Source organism: Enhydra lutris, unplaced genomic scaffold (genome assembly GCF_002288905.1).
Source record: "Enhydra lutris kenyoni isolate GAN:26980312 unplaced genomic scaffold, ASM228890v2 scaffoldscaffold10, whole genome shotgun sequence".
NCBI lineage: Eukaryota > Metazoa > Chordata > Mammalia > Carnivora > Mustelidae > Enhydra > Enhydra lutris.
Window position 1 is genome coordinate 25159722 of NW_019154094.1, and position 23002 is coordinate 25182723.

The 23002-nt window shown below is 37.8% G+C and overlaps 1 protein-coding gene across 2 annotated transcripts in view; it reads left to right on the plus strand.

Moving 5' to 3' along the window:
• LOC111144258 (family with sequence similarity 19 member A1, C-C motif chemokine like) overlaps positions 1–21795 on the plus strand; it is a 515095-nt gene extending 493300 nt beyond the window's left edge. The window contains exons 4-5 of one of the 2 annotated variants that reach the window (XM_022498484.1): positions 15600–15724; positions 21377–21605. In XM_022498484.1, the coding sequence (XP_022354192.1) occupies positions 15600–15724; positions 21377–21394 (143 nt within the window). In that variant the 3' untranslated portion in view covers positions 21395–21605. Of the gene's footprint in view, positions 1–15599; positions 15725–21376 lie in introns of both variants that reach the window. The other variant, XM_022498483.1, reaches the window with a different exon arrangement.
• The last annotated feature ends 1207 nt before the right edge of the window (positions 21796–23002 follow it).

The following is a 23002-nucleotide window of genomic DNA, read 5'->3' on the forward strand; positions in this document are numbered from 1 at the left end:
ACCCCTCCCCAGGTAGCAAACAGTGTGTTTCCTATTTCTAGGAGTCTGTTTCTGTTTTGAGTTGTTGGTTGATTTTGTTTTTTAGATTTCAGATATAAGTAAAATCATACAGTATTTCTTTCTCTATCTGACTTATTTCCCTTAGCATAATAGCCTCTATGTCTATCCATGTAATTGTCAATGACAAGATTTCATTCTTTTTTATGACTAACATTCCATAGTATACTTGCCACATCTTCTTTATTCATTTATCTAGCCATAAGCATATAAGTTGCTTTTATAACTTGGCTCTTGTAAACTGTTCCAATGAACATAGGGGTGCATATCTCGGTTCAAATTGGTGTTTTCTTTTTTTCTTTTCGAATAAACACCCAGAAATAGAATTGCAGAATCATATGATAGTTCTAATTTTTATGGAATCTCCATACTGTTTTTCTTAATGGTTGCACCAATTTACATTCCCATCAACAGTACACCAAGGTACTTTTTCTGCAAATCCTCACCAATATTTGTTATTTCTTGTCTTTTGAAACTAGCCATTCTTGCTGGTATAAGTTGATATCTCACTGTGGTTTTGATTTGCATTTCCCTGATGATTAATGATGTTCATCATCCTTCCATATGCCTGTTTGCTATCTGTAGTCTTCTTTGGAAAAATATCTACTCAAGCTCTCAGTTCATTTTTTTAAATTTTTTTTGGGGGGGGTGATATTAGGTTGTGTACATTCTATGTATTTTGGATATTAACCCCTACTGAATGTATAACTTGCCAATATCTTCTCTCATTCAGTAGGTTACCATTTGTTTTGTTGATGGTTTTCCTTGCCATGTGAAAGATTTTTGTCCAATGTAATCCCATTTGTTTATTTTAGCTTGTAGTTGCCCTTGCCTGAGGAGACTGGAATTTATTGGCATTTATTGTCAATTATCTTCTAGGATTTTTATGGTTTTAGATCTTACATTCAAGGCTTTAAACCCTCTTGAATTATTTTTATGTATGGTATAAGACAGTGTCCAGTTTCCTTCTTTTTCATATAGCTGTCCAGTTTTCTCAACACCATTTGTTGAAGAGACTGCTTCTTCCCCATTGTATATTCTCACCTCCTTTGTCATAGATTAATTGACCATATATTTGTGAGTTTATATATGGAGACTTTATTCTGTCCTAATGCACGCTAGTACCATATTGTTTTGATTACCATCACTTTGCAGTGTAGTTTGAAATCAGGGTACATGATGTCTCCAGTTTTGTTCTTCTTTCTCAAGATGAATTTGGCTATTCTGAACTTTTTGTGTGTCCATACAAATTTCAAGGTTATTTGTTCTTGTTCCGGAAAAATTGCCATTGGTATTTTGATGTGGAGAGCATTAAATCTGTAGAATTCTTTGATTAGTGTGGACCTTTTAACAGCATTAATTCTTCCCATCCTTGACCATGATAGTATTCTTTACCAGGTAGTATCCTCAGTTCTAAGTTCTTCCCTTACAGCACTTTAAATGTACCATGCCAGTCTCTTCTGGCCTGAAAATTTCTGCTGAAAATTCAACTGACAGTCTTACGGGCTTTTCCTTATATGTGACTATTTGTTTTTCTCTTTTAAAGAAGCTTAAGATTCTTCCTTTATCTTCAACTTCTGTCATTTTTATTATAGTGTGTCTTGGTGTGGATCCCTTTGAGTTTTCTTGTTTGGAACTCTGTACTTCTTGAGCCTGGATGTCTGTTTCCTAGCCCAGATTAGAAAAATTTCAGCCATTATTTCTTCAAATAAGTTTTCTGCCCTCTTTCTCCTTTTCTTTTCATCTGGGACACCTATAAAGTGAATGTTAATACCCCTAATGTTTTCCCAGAGATTCCTTAAACTAACTTCACTTTTATTTTTGTTTTTTTTTTCAAATAATTTTTTTAAAGATTTTATTTATTTATTAGAGAGATGGAGAGAGAGCACAAGCAGGCAGAGCAGCAGGCAGAGGGAGAGAGAAGCAGGCTCCCCACTGAGCAGGGAGCCCAAGGCGAGGCAGAGCTCGATCCCAGGACCCTGAGGTCATGACCTGAGCTGAAGGCAGAGGCTTAACCAACAGAGCCACCCAGACACCCCCAACTTCTCTTTTTAAAACCCGTTTTTCTTTTTGCTATTATGATTGGATGATTTGTATTGCCCTGTCTTCCAGATTGCTGATCCATTCTTCTTGTCATTTAATCTGCTGTTAATTCTCCCCAGAATATTTTTTATTTCAGTTATTGTACTCTTCAACTCTGACTAGTTCTGTCATATTTTTTAACTCTTCGTTGAACTTCTCACTGTGTCCCGCCATTCTTTGGTGAGTCCGGTGAACATCTTTATGACCATCACTTTGAACTTCCTATCAGGTGAATTATTTATCTCTATTTCATTATGGTTTTCTTCTGGAGTTTTATCTTGTTCTTTCATTTGAAACATACTTCCCTGTCTCCTCCTTTTGTTTGGCTTGTTGTATTTGATCGTATGAATTGGGTGGTACTACTACCTCTCCCTGTCGGGAAGGAGTCCCCTTGTGTAGGAACCTCTGTATGTAGCCTGCATATGCTGGCGGCTTTGATAGACCTGCTGGAGCTGGGACAGGTGTGGGTCAGGGGAGTCCCAAGGTGCACCACACCAGAGCCACCATGGTAGGACACCAGAAGTTGGTGTGGGTGTGGATCAGGGTTCTGGGGCACGTTACAGTGGAACCACTTTAGTGGAACATTTGGAGACAGAACAAGGGTGGGTCAGGGGATTCCTGGGACCCAACACATCAGTGCCACCTTGGTGGAATAGTGAGAGCTGAGGTGAGCTGGGGGCTTGGGGCTCTCCGGGTTGCCCTAGAAGGCTGGCTAGGGTGCCAACACCCTTGCTATCAAGGCAGGGGGAAATGTAGGAAATTGCTAGTGCCTCCCCCTCCTAAGGGAGCTCTAGTAGTTCCCACGTTTTAGCAATCTAAGCTTAGTAAATGGATTTCCTTCACTTATAGTCTAGTTTGCCGTCAAGCTACTGTTTTTGTTTTTTTTATGTTTCCTTGTTTTTTTTTTTCCACGGTTTTCCAGGACAGGCAAGTTGGTGCACTGGCCTCTCGATGATATCCTTTCCTACTAGAGATCATCACACTGGGGGTGGGATTCCCATCATTACCATCTCTCCATCTACCCTACCCTTCTTTATGAGGTCCCCCTATTGTTTGTTGTGCAGAAACTGTTCCTAATTGCTATATATGTGGATATAGATTTGGTGGATCCATGGGACAAAGTGAATTCAGGGTCCTCCGCCGTCGCCATCACGCACACAGTTTCTAACTGTTCAATATTATTGAAAGTAAATATTTAGAAATGAGGACCTTATGACATTTCTTATTTCCTCTTCTACTTAAAAACACATGTGAAAGCTCTGGCATGCTTTTATATAACTCAGACTGCCTGTATTAAATGGTGCTAAGCATACAGCAGATAGTCTACAAATATTTTCTGATAAGGAAAGCTAAACTCTTCCAAACTATTCAGGCGTTTCCACAAAAACAACCATGCTAGTTGTGTGGTATCCTGTAGGGGAAAATAAAAACACTTGATTGTTATTTTCCACTTCTCAAAGGGCTGGCAAAAGAATGCATATGCTTACCGAGGTTTGGGGCAATTCTTCCCAAATACAAAAATAACCAGTTATCAAATGATTTTGCCATTTCAAACACATACGGAAGAATCAGATTAGATCCAAGAGTGTTCTATGATCAAGGTTTACACATTTCATCCTCACATGAAAGTTAGGTTATATTTTCTGAAGTTAAATTAATTATAATAAACCTGAAGGTATCAAAGTCTCCCACAGAGGCTGTATGAGCATAATCGCATTAGAGCGTAATGTTCTCTTATGTTATCATACATCTATGAGACAGGCGTATAAAGCACTGAGAGCCACAGGCTTTTTATCCAAGACTCACCCCTCCCAAGATTTCCATGTTCTCAGTTGTAATTTACTCAACCACCATGACATCCTAATAAAATAAGAGAAACAGGGTGTCTTATTCAATTCCCCAAGATTTGGCTTCTCAGGCGATAGGTGAGTTCAGGGTTAGAGACGCCTCTCTCTTACTTGCTATCAATTTTATAGATCTGAAGAGGCTTAAGAGGTTTTATGTGCCCTGGTTCTTTCTCTCTTGTCTAAAGTCTCCGTCAGTGCCAAGAGCATCTCACTGGGAGTTTGAACTTTCCTTTAATCTAATCCATTTAGAAAATGACTCACAATTTATTGAATAAAGTAGAGAAAATTGATACCTTTTCATTAGGCTGACAAAGTCTTTTTCACTGTTGGCATCTGAAATGTGTTTTCTATTTAAATTTTATTTATATCAATCTTCTCTAGTGGGAACAAGATTAAAATGAAAGATCTTACAATCAGTGTACAACTTTCCCATTACTGCCAAGATTTCGAGCCCTAGTTTTGCAAAGGAGCTTGAGGCCAAGAATTTTCTGGAAATAATTTAATATCTGGGATTAGTTGCAAAGTGAAATTAACCAAAAGTGATATTTTAACATATCAATAACAATAAAAGTGATTACTTTACATATGAAAAGAAGAAAATGGACTTAACTGACATTATTTGATTATGGTAAATCTGTAGCAATTTTAGCAAAGACTATATTATAGAATTTTCTTTTTTTTTTTTTAAAGATTTTATTTATTTATTTGTCAGAGAGAGAGAGGGAGAGAGAGCAAGCACAGGCAGACAGAATGGCAGGCAGAGGCAGAGGGAGAAGCAGGCTCCCTGATGAGCAAGGAGCCCGATGTGGGACTCGATCCCAGGACACTGGGATCATGACCTGAGCCGAAGGCAGCTGCTTAACCAACTGAGCCACCCAGGCGTCCCTATATTATAGAATTTAATAATAACTTCACAAAGTAATTTTTCAAATTGGGAAAACACTTGTGTATAAATATATTCCTCCAGTGAGCCATTTCCAAATTGTAAGAACACAGAGAGCTAGCACTCAAAAGATATATGCATGTGCATATGGCTTAACTGTTGCTTATAAGGGGCACCTGGGTGGTGCAGTGGGTTGAACATCCAACTCTTGGTTCTTCTCGGGTTATGATCTCAAAGTCATGAGACTGAGCCTCACATCAGGCTCTGGGTTCAGCATAGAGTCTCTCACTCCCTCTCCCTCTGTCCGTCCCACCCCTCCCACCCCACTCTCTCTCTAAATAAATAAGTAAATTTTTATTTAAAAACTTGCTTATAAATATCTTTTTTTATTTAATTTTTTTAAAGATTTTATTTATTTATTTATTTGACAGATGGAGATCACAAGTAGGCAGAGAGGCAGGCAGAGAGAGAGAGAGGAGGAAGCAGGCTCCCTGCTGAGCAGAGAGCCCGATGCAGGGCTCAATCCCAGGACCCTGAGATTATGACCTGAACCAAAGGCAGAAGCTTTAACCCACTGAGCCACCCAGGTGCCCCTAAATATCTTTTTTTTTTTTAATCTTACTTTCTTTCTGATTTAAAAAATAGAGATTTTGGAGTTCTTCTCTATATCCATATCCATTTAACAATGCCTCTCCTCATTCTGTTGCCATGGATGTAAATGGACCACATAGAAGTGGCAGCCACCAGGAAGTCAAATTTCAAAGGGACAAGCATAAATGTATGTTTAATTCTGAAATAGCAAGATTCTCCATGCTGAGTTTGCTAACCCTACTATGCACATGTAGAGTAAGTACGTCCCATTTAGCAGGGACTTCCGAGAAATATCAGTTTACACTAAGGAACGTAATATTCTTCTGGTCCTTGTATGTGTTTGGCTTAGAGCCTTCACTCTGTTTGACCTCATGATCATCTCCTCTGGTATTCCAACCCTCTTGGTTAGATTTCCTGGAGGAGAAATTAGTCACCAAGAAATTGAGATTTTGTGTTGTTGTTGTTGTTGTTTTACTACATTAGGTCTATTCTACAGAGAGTCAACATGGAATATGAAGACTGGGAGCGGGCTGGGTTCCCTAGCTGGCTAAGATCATGTTTCTGTACCCCCAAAAGACAGACAAAATCCATGCTTTCACTCAAATCATTAAGAATTCTAACCAGTGTTTTGGAAGCTGTGCAGAGAAATGGGTGCTTCTGGTGAGAAATAGCGGTTATGAACAGTTTCTTGACAGTTTATATATCACAAATGCTAAACATTTTTTTTTTTACCTTTTCACTCAGAAATACCACTTCTTAGAATTTACCCTGGAGAAATAATTAAATACATTTACAATGGTATATGCACAAGCGTGTTAATATAAGCATTTTTACTAATAGCAAACAACTAGCAACAAAAAAGACAGATTTCCAACACCAAGGGACTGGCTAAATAAAATGCACCTTAATAGCGGATGTAATATAGGCCTTAAGGTAATGATTCATTTCATTTATTTAGAGATGTGCAAAAATATTTATGATTCCATGGTAGATTTTAAAGAAGGGTAGCAGATGGTCTGTGTGGAATGATCTTACTTACATAAAAAATATTGTATATGTTGGTGTATACATTTTTTTCAACCATTTAAAAATATATATATTGATGATCTGCTATATGAGAGCACCCTTCTAGCCACTTCAGAATATAAAGTCCAAACCTTCATGGAACTTAGAGCCAAGTGGGAAGAAAGGACAAATATCCAGGTAAACTGAAAATGGTGTGTAGATTCAGGACGTAGCACATATTATGAGGAAAATCAAAGCAGGCTATAAGGGGAAAGTGTCAGGGTCAGGTGGATATGGCTTATTTTTGATAAATTATCAAGAGGGGCCACTCTAGAATAAAACAAAACAAAACAGTTGAATTGAGGCTCAGTTGATGTCAATTCTGGATGAACATGCCCAGGATAGAGGGTGAGCCAAATCAGAAAAGAGATTTACAAGAGATTTACATGTTTGCAGAAGAGCTTGAGGGGGTAGAGCAATTGCTGGAGGGTGAAGATGGAGCTGGTAGAAAAAAAAATGGATGGAGAGATAGGACGAGCCAAGTAACATGGCTCTTTGAAGGCTAGAGTAAGGAGTATAGAATTTATTCCATGTGCTGGCACAATTGGAGAGTTTTAAGCAGAGGATTGATATGAAATGATTTGCATTTTAAAGATCACTCTGAATGCTGTGTCAAGAATAATTAGAGAAAAAGACTGGAAAATCCATAGCCAAATGTAGCGGTCTACTTCTGCTTAATGTGACTATATTTACTTTCCTTTTGCTAATTATCTGTATGCTTTGAATTTTGGAAAAGAGTAGATGTTACTTTTAAAATTAAGAAGGATAAACAAAGGTTTCTATGGTTGGCAAAAACCAGAACATCAGAATGTATGGGTCTCGACAAAATTACAAATCCCACTCTATCGTAAACTATGGGGTTGCTCTTAAATGTTTTAATCACAGAATGTTAAACTTGAGAATCCAGGAGTGTTCAATAGGAAATTTATTTAATAATCATGATTCTTGATGTTTCTTCTTAAACATAGATTTAAAATTATGTCTACAAAGGGAAAAATATCATTGAATTAAATTCTAAAATAAAACCACTGATTTAGTGAAACCAAGACATGCAGTATTTAATTTATAAGTGGGCACAAGGATAGAGTTATCAGGTATTGAAAGTGCACAATAAGCCAGGGACTACAACCTTGGCATAGAGCATACAAAGAAGAATATTAGAATTGGCAGGAATTAAGAGCACTCCCTTGAGTTGATAAAAAGTCTGAATATTCCTTGTCACAGAGCAGATAGCTTTTTTCAGAGCAGGAAAAACTATACCCCTGCATTCTGATAAGACAGCTTGGAACAGCCTGTGACAAGCAAAAGATTTATGTTTTGTGTCTTATCTTAAAATTCATGTGAAGTTAGACTTCTACCTCATAATATATATACTTATTTGCTTTACTATGGAAAAAATTTTGCTGATTACTTAGTTTTTAAATTACCTCAGCAATGAAGACTTTCTTTCAGTTTTTATTTGACTGTAGTTCACTCACAACGTTACTTTAGTTTTAAGTGTACAACACAGTGATTCAAATTCTATACACTTTATGCTGTACTCAAGTGGAGCTACCATCTGTCGTCTTACAATGCTATTACAGTATCACTGCCTATATTTCCTATGCCTGTCTTTTATTCCCGTAACATTCCATAACTGGAAGCCTGTATTACCCACTCTCCTTTACCCATTTTGCCCATCCCCCACCTCCCTTCCCTCGGGCAACCTTCAGTTTGTTTTCTGTATGTATAGGTCTGATGCTGCCTTTTTTGTTCTTCTTTTTTGATTCAGTTGTTTTGTTTTTTCGATGCCACACATAAGTAAAATCATATGGTATTTGTCTTTCTCAGTCTGGCTCATTTCACTTAGTATAATACCCTCTAGGTCCGTCTATATTGTAGCATACGTCAAGATCTTAGTCTTTTATGGCTGTATAATATTCCTGTGTGTGTGTGTGTGTGTGTGTGTGCGCGTGTGTGTGTGCGCGCGCGCGCGCATACCACATCATCTTTATTTTTTATTTATTTATTTTTTTTTACCACATCATCTTTAATCACTCATCTATTGATGGACGTTTTGGCTGCTTCCATATCTTGGTTATTGTAAATGATGATGCCACCAATGAAACAAAAAAGCAAGCTACTAGATGAGAGAAGATATTTGCAAATGACATATCTGATAAAGGGTTAGTGTCCAAAATATATTAAAAACTTATACACCTCAACGCCAAAAAAACCCACAAACAATCCAATTTAAAAATGGGCAGAGGACCTGAATAGACATTTTTCCACAAAAGACACACAGATGGCCAACACAACACACACATGAAAAGTTGCTCAACATAAACTCGTGGTCAGGGAGATGCAAGTCAAAACCACGATGAGATGCCACCTTCACTTGTCAGAATGGTTTAAACACACACACACACACACACACACACACCCACGAAATAACAAGTGTTGGTGAGAATGTGGAGGAAAATGAACCATCATGCATTGTTGGTGGGAATGTAAATTAGTACAGCCACTGTGGAAAAGAGTATGGAGTTTCCTCAAAAATTTAAAAATAGAAACACCATATAATCAAATAACTCCATTACCGGGTATTTATCTAAAGTGAAAAGACTAATCGAAAAGATACAAGCACCCTTATATTTAATAAGGGCTCTTCTTACTATATCGCTCTGATGATTCAAAGCAGATCCCCTCATTAGTGTCCCTAGTATCTTTCTCATGATTTGTCTGTGTGTATTATCACATCGTTACAATTAGTATTTATCTCCCACAATAGACTATAAGCTACTTTAGGATAGGAACTGTGTCTGTTTTATATTTATTTATATCATTAACAGCAGTTAGTGAATAACTTCTGAATAAATAAAAGATAACTTTTGTCTTCAAATACCTTCAAGGAAGATAAAATGGCCCCAGTTTGAAAAGCACTGGAATAGAATTTGTAGAAGGAAAGCAATACTAATCAATCACGTCATTAATTCCATGTATGTTTCTGAAATATATTGTAGATCCTACAAATAAACACAATTTAGTTAGCAAAAACTGAATATATGCATCGCACAATTAGTATGAACTTCCAATAAGATAAGGCATTAACTCTCTATGAAGATGATTGGACAGATGCATATGTAGGAGGATAGAGGACACATGGACAAATAACAGAATAATTGCCACATGTTAAGTATAAAGTTTATTATGTATCATACTAAGATGCTGACCTCGCTTAAAAATTTACTATTACCAGTTATGATTTCTATTAACTGCATTTATAACTCAAGAACCTTAGACTTGACCTGAGCAACTTTCCAAAGCAATACTACCAGTGAGTAGTGGGCTTCAGATTCAAACCCAGGTCTCTCTATCTTATATCCAAAAGCTTAGAGGTTAACTATTACATAATATCTCTCTACCCTGGATCCTAACCTTAAATGTGGGCTCGCAGGAAATAGGGAATTTGGAATGATTGCAGGCCACATTATTCTATGCCTTTAACTTTACTTTGATAAAGACAATAACACAGAGGGAGTCACAGGCAGGTCCTTTGAAGAAGAGCATTGTAACAGCTGTTACAACAACCTGTGCATAAAGAAGGCAAGAGAGCTGTTCCAATCCTTTCATGGAGTGTCAGCCATTGCCTAAACTGCATGATAGGTCGCACAAAAATGATCTGGGAAATTTGTCTTGATTGATGTACTTATAACCTACTTCTGGGAACATGAATGAAATCATATGCTCAGCCATTTAATTTATGCTCAAACTCTCATAAGTCATAGAAGCAAGCTGAGAGTTTGGCATAATATTGAAGAACAATGGTTCATTCTCTCACTTCGTGAAGAATTGCCTTTTCTGTTTTGCAGTGATTTTATTCTTTAGAGTAATAAAAATGATGACGCTGATGATAATAATAGCTAATATTTATTGAACATTTATTGAATGCCAGACACTCTGCTAAGTGCTTTGAATGCGCTTTCTCATGAAACCCTCCCAATCCTTTCATATAAGCACTATTTTTTCTTTTTCTCTATTTCTTTTTTTTTTTTTTAATTCACTCATTCGTAAATTCTAAACCTGTCTTGAGTTACTCTGTGCCATTCAACGATGAATGTAGTAGGAGCCCTGCCCTCCAGGGGCACATTGTCTGGTGAATAGGCAGGTACATGAGCTAATAATTCTAGTCCCATGTAGTAAGGGTTACAGTTGATGTAGTTGAGTTATTAGTCATATGGTATGGTTTCCGCAGTTGTTATTGACATTGCTTTCAGCTCTGCCCTTCTTCACAATTCTGGAGTAGGCGACCAAAATCCAGACCTAGCCCTCCTGTGTGAATGCAGCCATGCTTACGTAGCATTTCGGCTGTTTGTTTCTTTCTTCTTGTATCTTGTACATCATGGCCAAATCCATCTTTCCCAACCATCCCGTTAATCGTCTCTTCCCTTTGCACACAGAATCTAGAATATTCAGTGACTCACCATTCCTTTGAGGAAAACAAAACAAAACAAAAACCCAGCCTGAGCTTCATGCTTTCAAAAACTTCCACAATCTTATTAAGATTTTTCTCTTCCCACTCCCCAGGGTGAGCCTACACTTCCAGCACAATAACGTACTTACTGCCAAGGGAGCACTTTGCTCATTTATACCCCCTTATAGTAATTCATGCCAAAATGCCAGTTTTGCCCATACTGAGAAACCCTGAGCTAAACTGTAAGCTCTCAGGACAGAGACTATGTCATGGTCATTATTTGATCCATCTCACTAAATCAGGTACTCCTTGGACTACAGAAAGTGCTCAAAGACCATTTACTGAATTGAGACCCAAATATTGTCTATTGAAATGATAAACAGGAATGGCACTTCTTCAACAAATTAATGTGTATTTGCTGTACTTATTAAGCCCATTGCTTACCAGTACCTTGTTCTCTTTACGTGGAAAAAGGCCTCAAAGTGAGTAACAACAACAACAATAACAAAAGGATTTCTGGTCTATTTAAGATTTATCACTGATGGGTTGATTCTCTTTTGACAAGTCTCTCTTTGGGTCTGTAGCAACAGGACATGGTACAAGGGAGAAATCAAAACTTATGATTAAAGTAGCTTTAGTGATCTTAAGAATCTCTTAAGGAAAGATGAACATTCTTGAAAAAGTGGAAGACCGGATATTTTCCTGAATATGGCACATTCATAGAGCGAATTCTAGAACCCCAGGGCTAAAAGGGAGTCTCTTTTATAATCACCACAGATAAGAGAGAGTTGGTTTTTGCAGCTGATATTTAATTAACTCAGTTCTTCTAGGGGATAAAGAGTCCTCATAGAAATTAGGCATCTATGTCACAAATTTCTTGTGGCTTCAAAAATTGTTCACTGCTGGGACTTACTACTAAAACACGATAAGTAGTAGAATCAAGCAATATGTAGCTCCGTCTAGGAAGAAACAAATATGATATAAACTGGCTCTTACCCAAAATATTTTTTACATTAATTTTATAAGAAATTAAATGTTTTGTGTTTGCCTCAAGTGTTTTGTGTTTATATGAAATTTATTTTCAGTAATCATACACCAGAGAGAATTCATTCATTCACTCAGCAGTCAGTAAATGCTTTTAAAGAGTTCTGTGAATCCTGAACACAAAACTAGAATGAGTTTGCACATTTATGATGCAAATCATGGATTTTATCAGTAAGCAGGCCTGCATTTTATTTTTTTTAATTTTATGATTTATTTGACAGACAGAGATCACAAGTAGGCAGAGAGGCAGGCAGAGAGAGAGGGGGAAGCAGGCTCCCCGCTCAGCAGAGAGCCCGATGTGGGGCTCTATCCCAGGACCCCGAGATCATGATCTGAGCTGAAGGCAGAGGCTTTAACCCATTGAGCCACCCAGGTGTACCCAGACCTGAATTTTAGTCTTAATTCCTATACTTCTTACGTGTATAAGCTTGGCAAACGTATTTAGCCCCTCTGGACTTCAGGTTTTTCATCCATGGTTCAAAATAATACCCACCTTTAGGATTGCTATGAAGATTAGATAATAACATTTAAGGTACCTAACAGAGAAACACAGAAGAAACCATCAGGAACCTCAGTTGTTATTTTTATTATGCACTGACCATTATAATGCAAGATATTTAGAATTATTTGTGTTTATATTTTTCTTATGAGAAAAATTATAAAAACAGGTAACATTTATGTTAGTTCACTGTTAAATCTCTTTAAATCATTCCTCTTCCAATAATCTGAAGGTTTTAGGTAGCTTCCAGTATGGAAGAGGGAGTAATCTATAAATCCTCCCTGAATTTTCTTTGAAGTTATTGCAGGAAATATGAGTATATGGGGGAAAAAAGTTATGAAAAAAGACTGTAGTTTGACCTAAGACATGAAGTGATGTATGTTAAAATGACCATGTAATGCATAAATCAGAAGCAAAGTCAGTCTAATAGCATCTTTAGAAAAGCAACACTGGAAGAATGAACTCAATTCTAATAAACCAGAGGGTAATAATGTCCAAGCATCAAACCCTATTTAGGAGAAGCAAGTATAATATGAATTTTTAGAGATTATAGGCAGGTCTGGGGATGTTTTTTATTCTTAGAAAGCCTTTCCTTTTTCCCTGTGAGCCAGTGGACCTTTACTCCCTGGAATTAAAGGTGATCTGTGGGTTTTGAGATGCCTTCTTTTTCCTATTGTCTACATTGTCATTGAGAAGATATTAATGCTTAAAAGAAAGAGAAACTCCTTTGTTAGCTTGCAACAAAGTAAGCCAGCTCTTAGAGGGCAGAGAGCAGCGTAGAGAAGAGGGAACGATGTCCTTTAGAAGGAAGTAAAGATGCTGAAGCTGACCTTACTGGCAGCTTGTTCGTTATTTGTGTGCTTCTGTGGGGGAAAAAAAAGTCACAACTGCTAAATGGGAGTCTGTCAGGAAAGGTGGTTTCCTCTCAGAGCTCAGACCAGACGGTTTCCATTCTTGGTGTCGATTCAAGGCAGCGATCATGAGATATTAGGTGGGATTTCAGGGGACAAGTGTGGCAAATGTCACCAGCCTGTTGCTGACTGAGTGCTGGCCTAAAGGAAGCTTCAGACTGTGGTCTCTTGATAAACACTGCCAAACCCTGCCATTGATCTTATGTCACCAGAAGCCTGGCAATTTATTTTTGTCCCCTTTCAACAGTACAAGTGTTTTTCTTGCCGCCAAAATACATGCGTCTCTTATTTACTATTGTCTCCTATTAACCCACCTATAAATATGGTCTCTTACCTATGACTGGAATGTGACCCTATTCTACACCCTCATACAGAGCCCTGCTATTGAAAAGAAAAGCGCTCCTGGGGCTCCTGGGTGGCTCAGTCAGTTAAGTGTCTGACTCTTGGTTTCCGCTCAGGTCATGGTCTCATGGGTTGTGAGATCAAGCCCCACGTTAGGCTCCGTGCTCAGCAGGAGTCTGCTTGAGATTCTCTCCCTCTGCCCCTCCCCAACTTGCACATGCATGCTGGTACTCTCTCTTTCTCCCTACCCCCCCAAATAAATAAATAAATCTTAAGAAAGAAAAGAAGAGAAGAGAAAAGAAAAGAAAAACTCATAATCATTCTCTATCCTGCGGAGGATCTGTATCTTCTGTTGCTACTCTGTGTTTTACTGAAATACCACATTGTCTTGCATACGGATAGACTATTTACAAGATTTTATTTTCTATACTTGCGTGCTATATTCTAATAGAGATGCATTTTATGTTGTTCAGTCTGGTCCACACATAAGGTATGAATCAAACAGAGGCAAATTACCCTTGGAAAATTCCTCAAATTGACTGGATAACAGAGTAGACGTGATTTTGCATATAACATCAAAATTTTGCAATCTGTAGGCTGGATTCCAAAGGAGGGCAAGTCCAAAGTAAGGGTAATGTAGAAAGAGGAAAACTTGAATGCAGGCATGGCCGTATGGTTAAACCGTTCTGCTTGTAAGTTAGCAATATAGTCCTTCCACAGCATGCCTAAAACCGGATGGGGGGAGAATTTCAACGGGTGCTCCTGCTTCACTTTGGGGAGGGGGTATGTTACTTCATTCCATTTAAATATGAATCCTCTGTGCTGTTAACAGATGTCATCTGACCTCTTTGTCATTATGAGAGGAAGCATCACGGCGGGGCCTCCTCTTTGGAGGGTAAGGGGCTGAGGGGTGAATATCTGCAGAACTAGGGTTCCAGTCCAGTGTGAAAACAAGCCAATCAGAAAGTGCCAGAAAGAGACACTGGTGGACATTTGAGAATTTGGGATGGCAGCAATAATTCTTCACTCATTAAGGCATTAGGGAAGATGTGGACCTTCTTGATTTGTGCGGAGTGCTTCCAGTCACTATCCTATAAAATCTTATGATCAAAACACAAGTCTGTGCTATAAATAGATCCACTAAATTCATTGCTAGCTTCCTATTGTGGTCATATGTGATATTACCCTGAAAAGTGGGGCTTTTTTATCAGAGGCTTAACTTTCCAAAGTTCCAGCCACATCATATGAAACATCAAAAGGGAACCCAGCTCACCTCAAATATACCTTTGATTGTAAACGAGTACTTTTATTAATTTTTACTCTTAGTTTTTATTTTGCAGGTTTTCTTTCATGCTTTCAGTCATTTTGGTTTTTTTCTCAAAGGCATTAGGCTGGGGGATTAACCCTAATGCTGGGTGGATAAACTGGCCTTTCCGAGGGAATAGTTCTGTCATTCTGAAGAGAGTTAACACTTTTGTCCCTGTCCCTGAAAAGAAATAGTACAGGTCCTTGGCTTGTAAAAACTAACATAGAAGTTCCTCCAAAAAGTATGTCTCCCCAACCATATGTTTTCGTCTTTCATTGTCTGAGGAGATTTTTGACAAAATGTTGCTTGATCAAACCAGTCAGCATAAAATTATATTTGCGATGTGAGACTGATACACAAAAATATTACTCTTCTTCGGAGAGAATGCTTAGCCAGTCATAGAAGCTTAAAGAGAAACTCGCGTGCTTGAAAGAGAATTGACACTTCCAGAAGGTCACAGCCCCTGTGCCCGAGTTGTTTGGATGAATGCAAACACACTTGTTTCCTGTTTCCATGCAGCTTCCATAGTGATTGGCAAATGGTGGTGTGAGATGGAGCCTTGCCTAGAAGGAGAAGAGTGTAAGACATTACCTGATAATTCTGGATGGATGTGCGCTACAGGCAATAAAATTAAGACCACAAGAGTAAGTGGATTTCTTTCAAATGTCTCATGCGTGTTACCCACTGTATTGTTTGCCTTTTCGTTCTACAAACTGCCCCCAGAGAAGCTTTGAACAGGAGATAAGAAAGCCTTTCCCTGACAGAAAACATTCTTAAACATTCATATCGCTGTCCATCCATCAACAAGAAGTTGGAGATTGAACTTGACTTTTCCATACTGAGCACTTCAGTGTTTCTGTGACTGGCTCATAAATAAGGCTGGGTTGTCGTAGCCAAAGGGAATAGAGACAGTAATTATTCAAATAATGCAGCCAACAACTGTGGTGCTCAAAAGAGATTATAAAATAAAGGTCTTGCCTAACTCGTCCAGATGGTTTGCTGAGAAGGACTGCATTTAAGAACAGCCATGTTCTATAGGTCTTTCAAAGATTTATTTGATGATTTTTTTAAAGAAGTGAAAGGTTTTTGTGATGTGAATTTTCATTCCTTGGTTTCTGTGGTAAAATAAGGAGTTAACTTCAAAATACGTAACAACCTGCATAGAGAGGCCAACCAACTCATCAGAATTGGTGTTGCGATGGCAGATTAGAGAGCCGCTGCCAGGCCAGCCATTGACCCTGTAGATATTAGATCATAGGACTGTGTGGAAGTACTAAAGGGGGAGAAGGGGTTGCTTGGAGCATTTAAGACAGCATTTATTCATAGGTACTACAGAACAATGTTAATATTTTAACACATGTCTATTACACGTATCTATATCATGTGACCATGAGCCCTATTACGTATGTATGTATTTTAATGCATTGGGTATTGTTGAAAGCAAGCACAACTACTTAGAAATTACAACATATTGAATCTGAGCCTTCCAAAAAGGGTGACTCAAATTTAAAAGGACATCCCTGATTCCCACCCCCGTATAATGAGTCGTAAGTTGATCTTCCTTCTCGGCGTTATCTTTTCACGAAATAAAACTGATAGTTGCAGCCTTGTGATGCAGAAAACATCATACCTTATAAAACCTGTTTTATGTATAAAAATAAATAGAGACTCTTTGCATATCAAATTTAGTTGCCAGTATTGGCCACAATAAGCAGTAAATGGTTATACCTCCTTGGCTCATGGCCAGGAGAGGTTCCTGAACATCCTACTTGTTAACATGCGTTTTCGTGCACCTGAGATACTCAGCATGGATTATCGTATTTCAGTTCAAAGAAACACCCTCAGGAGAGATTATTCAAAATGAACCCAGTTCATGACATTTACCTCCAGAAACCATCTTCATTAACTGATGAAGCATGGATTTCAGGTTTCCCTTTTCAGGTTACATTTTTCCTAAAACTAATTCTACCAAACCATCTGAAGATGCTCTCACAAGCTGGTTTTCAGCTACTCTGATCATGACCGGTACAACTGAAATTCAATCACCATTATTTCAAGCTGGTTACTATGTTTTCTGCCAAATCTCTATTTCCTCTTTCAAATGATAACTGATCTCCCTTTATTGAACATAAGCCCTGCTCTCATGGTTCCTCCAGACCTGAAACTTAGTAAAGAACAAAACACAAGTCATATTATTTCAGGATTTAAGTATGTGAAATTCCAAGGGTACCAACTAGGGGACTCTTTGGAAGACAGAATATAAATAAACAAAACCCAGAAATGTTAATGCTGCTTTTTATGACTGCAATTTTCTTTGATTTGGCCTCTGTAGAGTGTATTTTAAAACATATTGTAAATACCTCCAAGACATTTTCTGTTTTCCCAGAAGTACAGTGCAGGTCTGTTCACAGTAGTAGAGGCTGGAGTGTACTGTGTTTGCTGCTGTCCTGGATGGGATGAATGCAAACAAGACAGCTGAGTGTATAAGAGAAGTAAATCGCCCATGCAGTTGGTTTGAAAGCAGAGGATGTACCTGTTCTAATGTGTGCATCAAAACAAGAGATTTCTCTATAGTCATGTGATCAACATACCACTCAACTAATAAACGTCCACACCGTCTTTAGAGAAGGAATAAAGGAAACACCAGGAAAAGCTATACCTTTTTATACCTTGAGAGGACCCAGACACTACTACTGACTTAGTTATCTCCTCCACTTCCTTACAAAGAAATTCACAGTGAAATACACACTTTTAAACACAAGGGCACAATTAAGTCCAGCTAATACATACAGGAGGTTTCCCTTCTGTATAAATGGCATGCCAACACCAGTCCTTAAATCATGTGCTCCGAAATAGGTTTTATATTAATTTTTCTAGTATGCCCTGTGTGTTTTTCCCAGTCAGAGTAGAAATATGCCTACGTACTTCAAATATTGCCTCTGTCAGTTTAACATTTAAAACAGTTCGATATTCAGATGTACTTTAATTATGAGTCACAGGTTTTCATTGTTCTGTTCTTATCTAAGAGGTAAACTTTAGGATAAAAAAAAATCAAGTTCTTAAAGTAAGAAGAAAAATAAAATCAACTCTTTGGTTCTTATGTACAAGACTGATTCAAAGAGAGCGCTCTTAGGGGGAAAAAAACATAAAAGCAAAAAAACAAAAAACAAAAAAAAACAGAAGAAACATGGCCAGCTTATTAATGGCAATAGAGAGTTACCTTCATACTGTTAATTTTTAAAAATAACTCCAATATGAAGAGATTTGCAAGATAGAGTCCTGAATATCATTTTTCCTTATATAGGTTTTTTTTTTCAAAAGCTTGCTATTATGAGTTATTTCCTAAATAATCATTCCAACTCAAAATTCTCAGCAGTCTGTGAAATGTAGATAAACAAAAGATATTTCAAAGTGTGATCTAATTCAGAGATTCATCATGCTCATTTTTAAGGAGGATGGAGAGTAGAAAATCTTTGTTTCATTTAAAGGACCAAATATTGCAGAATGGGAACTAGCCAGGGTAATGGAACACAATCTGAAGGAAAACCTTGGGATAATTAGATTTAGGTGATATTACAACCTATAGAGGGAAGGAGAAAAGATAAGTAGAAGCTGGCGTAGGCTTCCCTTTCAGGAGACTGGAGAGAATAAATCTTAGGGAAAGAGGAAGCTTCCTGAATGTCATTTTACAGAGAAAAAATAGTCACTCCTGAGAAGCTTTCCAAAATCCAGCAGGGGGTACAGTAAAGCTGGTGACAGAAACCCTCCTGGGGAGAAGTCTGGTCCATCTGGGTGAAGCCTCAAGGCTAAATTTTAACCCTATTCCCACTTAACCGTTGTTTCAATTGTTTCATTAAAAATGCTTTGTTGGTAGTCTGTGGCAAGACACACCAATTCAGATACTGACAAAAGATCTTTTCTTATGGTCTTAGAAAGCTATTGGTTTATTTCTTTCTTTTAAACTTATATATCCAAAACGTAAGTTTGAAAGGTGGTGACACTATTAGAAAATTGGCTCTGTAGATTCTGAATTTGCCAATCTCCAAAAATTAGTTGAGCTAATTCCCTATAATAAGTATTTTATTTAATATATACAAAATAATAAGGTGTAATATGGTATAATGTGTATTTTAAAAGAAGAAAGTTGGGGACACTGTATCCAATGCTTTCAGGAATAAATGTATACTCTGTATGTTCAGGAATGATGCCTTAATTTAGAAAGCTAGACTTTTCCCTGGAGAAAATAAGTTGTTTGACAATGCTGTAATAATTCACATGTAAAAAGTGAACATTCGTCGTTTGGGATCATAATGAGGAAGGGAATAAAATGAGGAGAAAACTAAAGGCGCTTGGAAGGAAAATTCAGCAGATTAAAATAATAGAGCATAATCTGGTATAATATCTGGGAACATATCAAGCAACTTTGGATTTCCTTCAACTCAGTATGTTAGTGTCTTTCAGACTAATGAGATAATCAGCAGTTAGATTTCCACAATGTAGAGTCAAGTTCCCTTTCCCTAAAAGGGTGAGTTAGCAGACCTCAGACTGCACACCTAACCACAATGGGTATCTTGTCAAATTGATGATTTACACAAATACACTATAGTCATTTGTCCACACCCTCCTGGACCCATCCTCCTAATGGCGACTCTGACTTTGCATATCTCCATCCATTCTCATCAGCCAGTTCTTTTTATACTACAGAAGGGTAATGTACCAGCTTGGATAGATCCCAGCTTTATCACTCAAAATTCCACCGGGTCTGAAGTGTTATGAAAGCCTATACAATCCCGATGTCCAGACCATTTTGCATGAACTATCTTTAAGAGAGAAGGGTAGGAAGGTGGGGCAGGAGTGGGGTATGCAGGGTGGGTGGATTGGGAAATTGCAGGAGGCAAAAATAAATCAATTTATGTTGTCAAAATTGCCCCTGGGTTAGAATGAATCATTCATTTATTTAACCAATAAATATATTTAAGCCTCTTCTATCTAAAGTTAGTGTAGTAAAGTTTTGGGGATGGAATGGTGGATATGACCAATCTCCTGTTCTTCCATGGAGGATAGGACCTAAGGTTGGAGGGGTGGGGGGCGGAATGGCAATTTGATACAGACAAAAGAAAGGCAATTCCATTTCAGTTTTGCAAATGTCACTTTCCCTCTCTCTTTGATGAAGATGACAGTGGCAACAGGAGGTGATAAATACTACTGGAATATGAGAAACCAAAGTTTGGAAGAATCTGTTAGTCATATGGAGAGGATAAAAATTTAAATGTGTGAAGATTTCTGATACGTGCTGCCCCTGGTGTAACCAATTTTGAAAGCCGACTTTTATTACTGTTCCCACCCAACCCTGAAAGCTTTTCATGGACTCCACCCCTGGACTCAGAACACTCAATTCCTAAGACTATAAAGAACTTAGAGATGATGAAAAAAAAAAAAAAAAAAGAAAGAAAGAAAGAAAAAAAAATAAGAAAAACTTAGAGATGATGAAGAAAAATACCTATGTCCTAAAACTCTAAAGTAGAAACTTCAACTCTCTTAGAATCATCATTTCTGCCCCACACCAGTGACTCTCTGTGCGTGCATTTTTTTGAACATTAAAGTCTTTGGGACCGTATTCAAATATATTAAATGGCACCCTAAGTTGTAACAGTTTGCTCTCAGTTGCCCTTGAGTGCCGTGTCATTGAGAGGAAGAGTTCCTCATCCTACAAGAGTCTCCTGTGGTCCTAAGAAAATGTGTTCTAACCTTGGCAGTGACTTTACTTCATGCCACCCCTCTACATGATACAGCAGGCCAACTTGACAAGGCCATTGAATGACTTACTTAGTTCAAATTCTCATCAAACAGACATGGGACTAACTACATAATCTGAAGGGCCCAAGGCAAAAATGACAACACAGGCTTCTTGTTCAAAAATCAGTAGTAATTTTAAGACTGCAGTAGCAGGTCATTAAATGAAGTATGGGGGCCTGTTCAGCACAGGGCTCTGTGCAACATTGGGTAGGTCACATGCCTGTGAAGCCAGTCATGGTTATTCATTGCTCCCAGAGTCTATCTCCTCAGCTGTGGCAAAATAAGTGTAATGAATTGATAAAAATATGATGGCCTGTCAGTGTGCTTTTTGATCACCATTTGAGAACTACAGCTCTAGACTAACATTTTTGGCTTCAGAGCACTTGAAAGAAGCAACGTACTATAAATTCAAGATGTCCTCATTTTCTGCCTATTCACCTTTCTTTATGCCTTCATCTCGTTCTTTTCTCCCTGAAATTTCTTTCTTTCTTTGGTTTCAGATTCACCCAAGAACCTAATGGAAGCATTTGTTATAGAAGCAAAGGAAAACCACCTCTGCGGAAAACACATTTTAAGAATTTAAAACATCTTACACATTACAAGCCAAATGGATTTCTTATTTGCACTTTGACTGGTTACCAGATAATCACAGTGCTTTTACTGTGTGTCACGAAGTATTCTATAGTGAGAAGACCCCACGCTTTTGGCAACACCATGGGAAGTGGGTTTAAAAAAAAGGGTTTTCTCAATGAAAATTTTTGGGATTACGAAGAACGATCAACTATCTTCTAATTTGGATCTATAGTTCCTTTGTACCATTTTAAATATATGTATATATATAATATTTTGAAATATTATATATTCTCTTCAAGAAATGAACAATACCACAGTTTGAGACGGCTGGTGTACCTCTTTGAGTTTGGATATTTTGTTTTGTTTTGTCGCAATTTCTTTTTTTATTGGCAAGGAAGAAGACGTGTGCCCTTTTGAAATTTCAGCATGGTACTCACAGTGGAAGGCCAGCTACAGGTGGACTCCTGGAATCTGAGGCATCATAACAATACTGAATCGAGAGCTTCCTTCTGTTTCTACCAGATGGCCCAAGGAAGCACATTGTCCTGTTTTATTGCTTTCTACCCTGTGCAATATTAGCATGCAAGCTTGGCTTACATAACCATACTTTATATTCAATTGATATATAATAACCATTCTAACCTCTTCCAGGAAAGTATTTTTAGAACTACTAGCTTTTCCACAGATAAGACAATGAGGATTCTTGAGGGAGCTACACCACCATGCTATTAAGACTCTGGCAAAATTATGGTAGAATATGGATCCCTGTATTAATAAGTTCTGTAAATACGATGTCTTAAGGCTTTGTATAGCTGTCCTAGACTGCAGAAATGTCCTCCGATTAAATCCAAAGTCTGGCATCATTAAGTACATAGTGCTGTAGCAACAAGTCTTATCATGGCACCTCTTTCTATGTTTGATTTGCTTTTTCCAAGAAGATTCAGATCTCTTCTGGTGAGACAGGAAGACCATTAAAGCAATTAAATTTCAGAATGATCTATGTGACCAAATGCTGGACAGCCCTATTAAAGTGGTAAATAACTTCTTTCTAAACCTACTTGTCCTCTTTATTTGCCATTTATTTGTCCTGAGTCAGCCTTAGCCAAATCCAGAGAACACCCTGCTTAGAGACTTGTAGTCAGCCAGAATTTTTTCCCTGAGGACTTTGCTGCCATCACAGCCAATATTTCTAATCCCAGTATTTTGAAAATCAGAAATTCATTGCTATAACTGCTCTGTACGTAGCCCACAAGATGAAATGTCAAATTCCCTGATTGGGTTCCTCTACTGGTCACTTGGATGAGACATATGGGGCTCACTTCTCAAAAAAGACATTTTTCTCCATCTTCTCTTTTTAAAACTTACTCATATGATGATTATAGAAAGGAAATATCTATTTATTATCTACCTGGGATAGCATAATAGTACCAAACATTCCTGTTACTTAACCTAGCATATGGCAAGTATATCTGGTTTTTTCTCCAAAGCCTTCTCTCTAGAATACATGTGGTTAGGACCTCTTATTACATTGCCAGCACAAGTGGTCCCCTAGT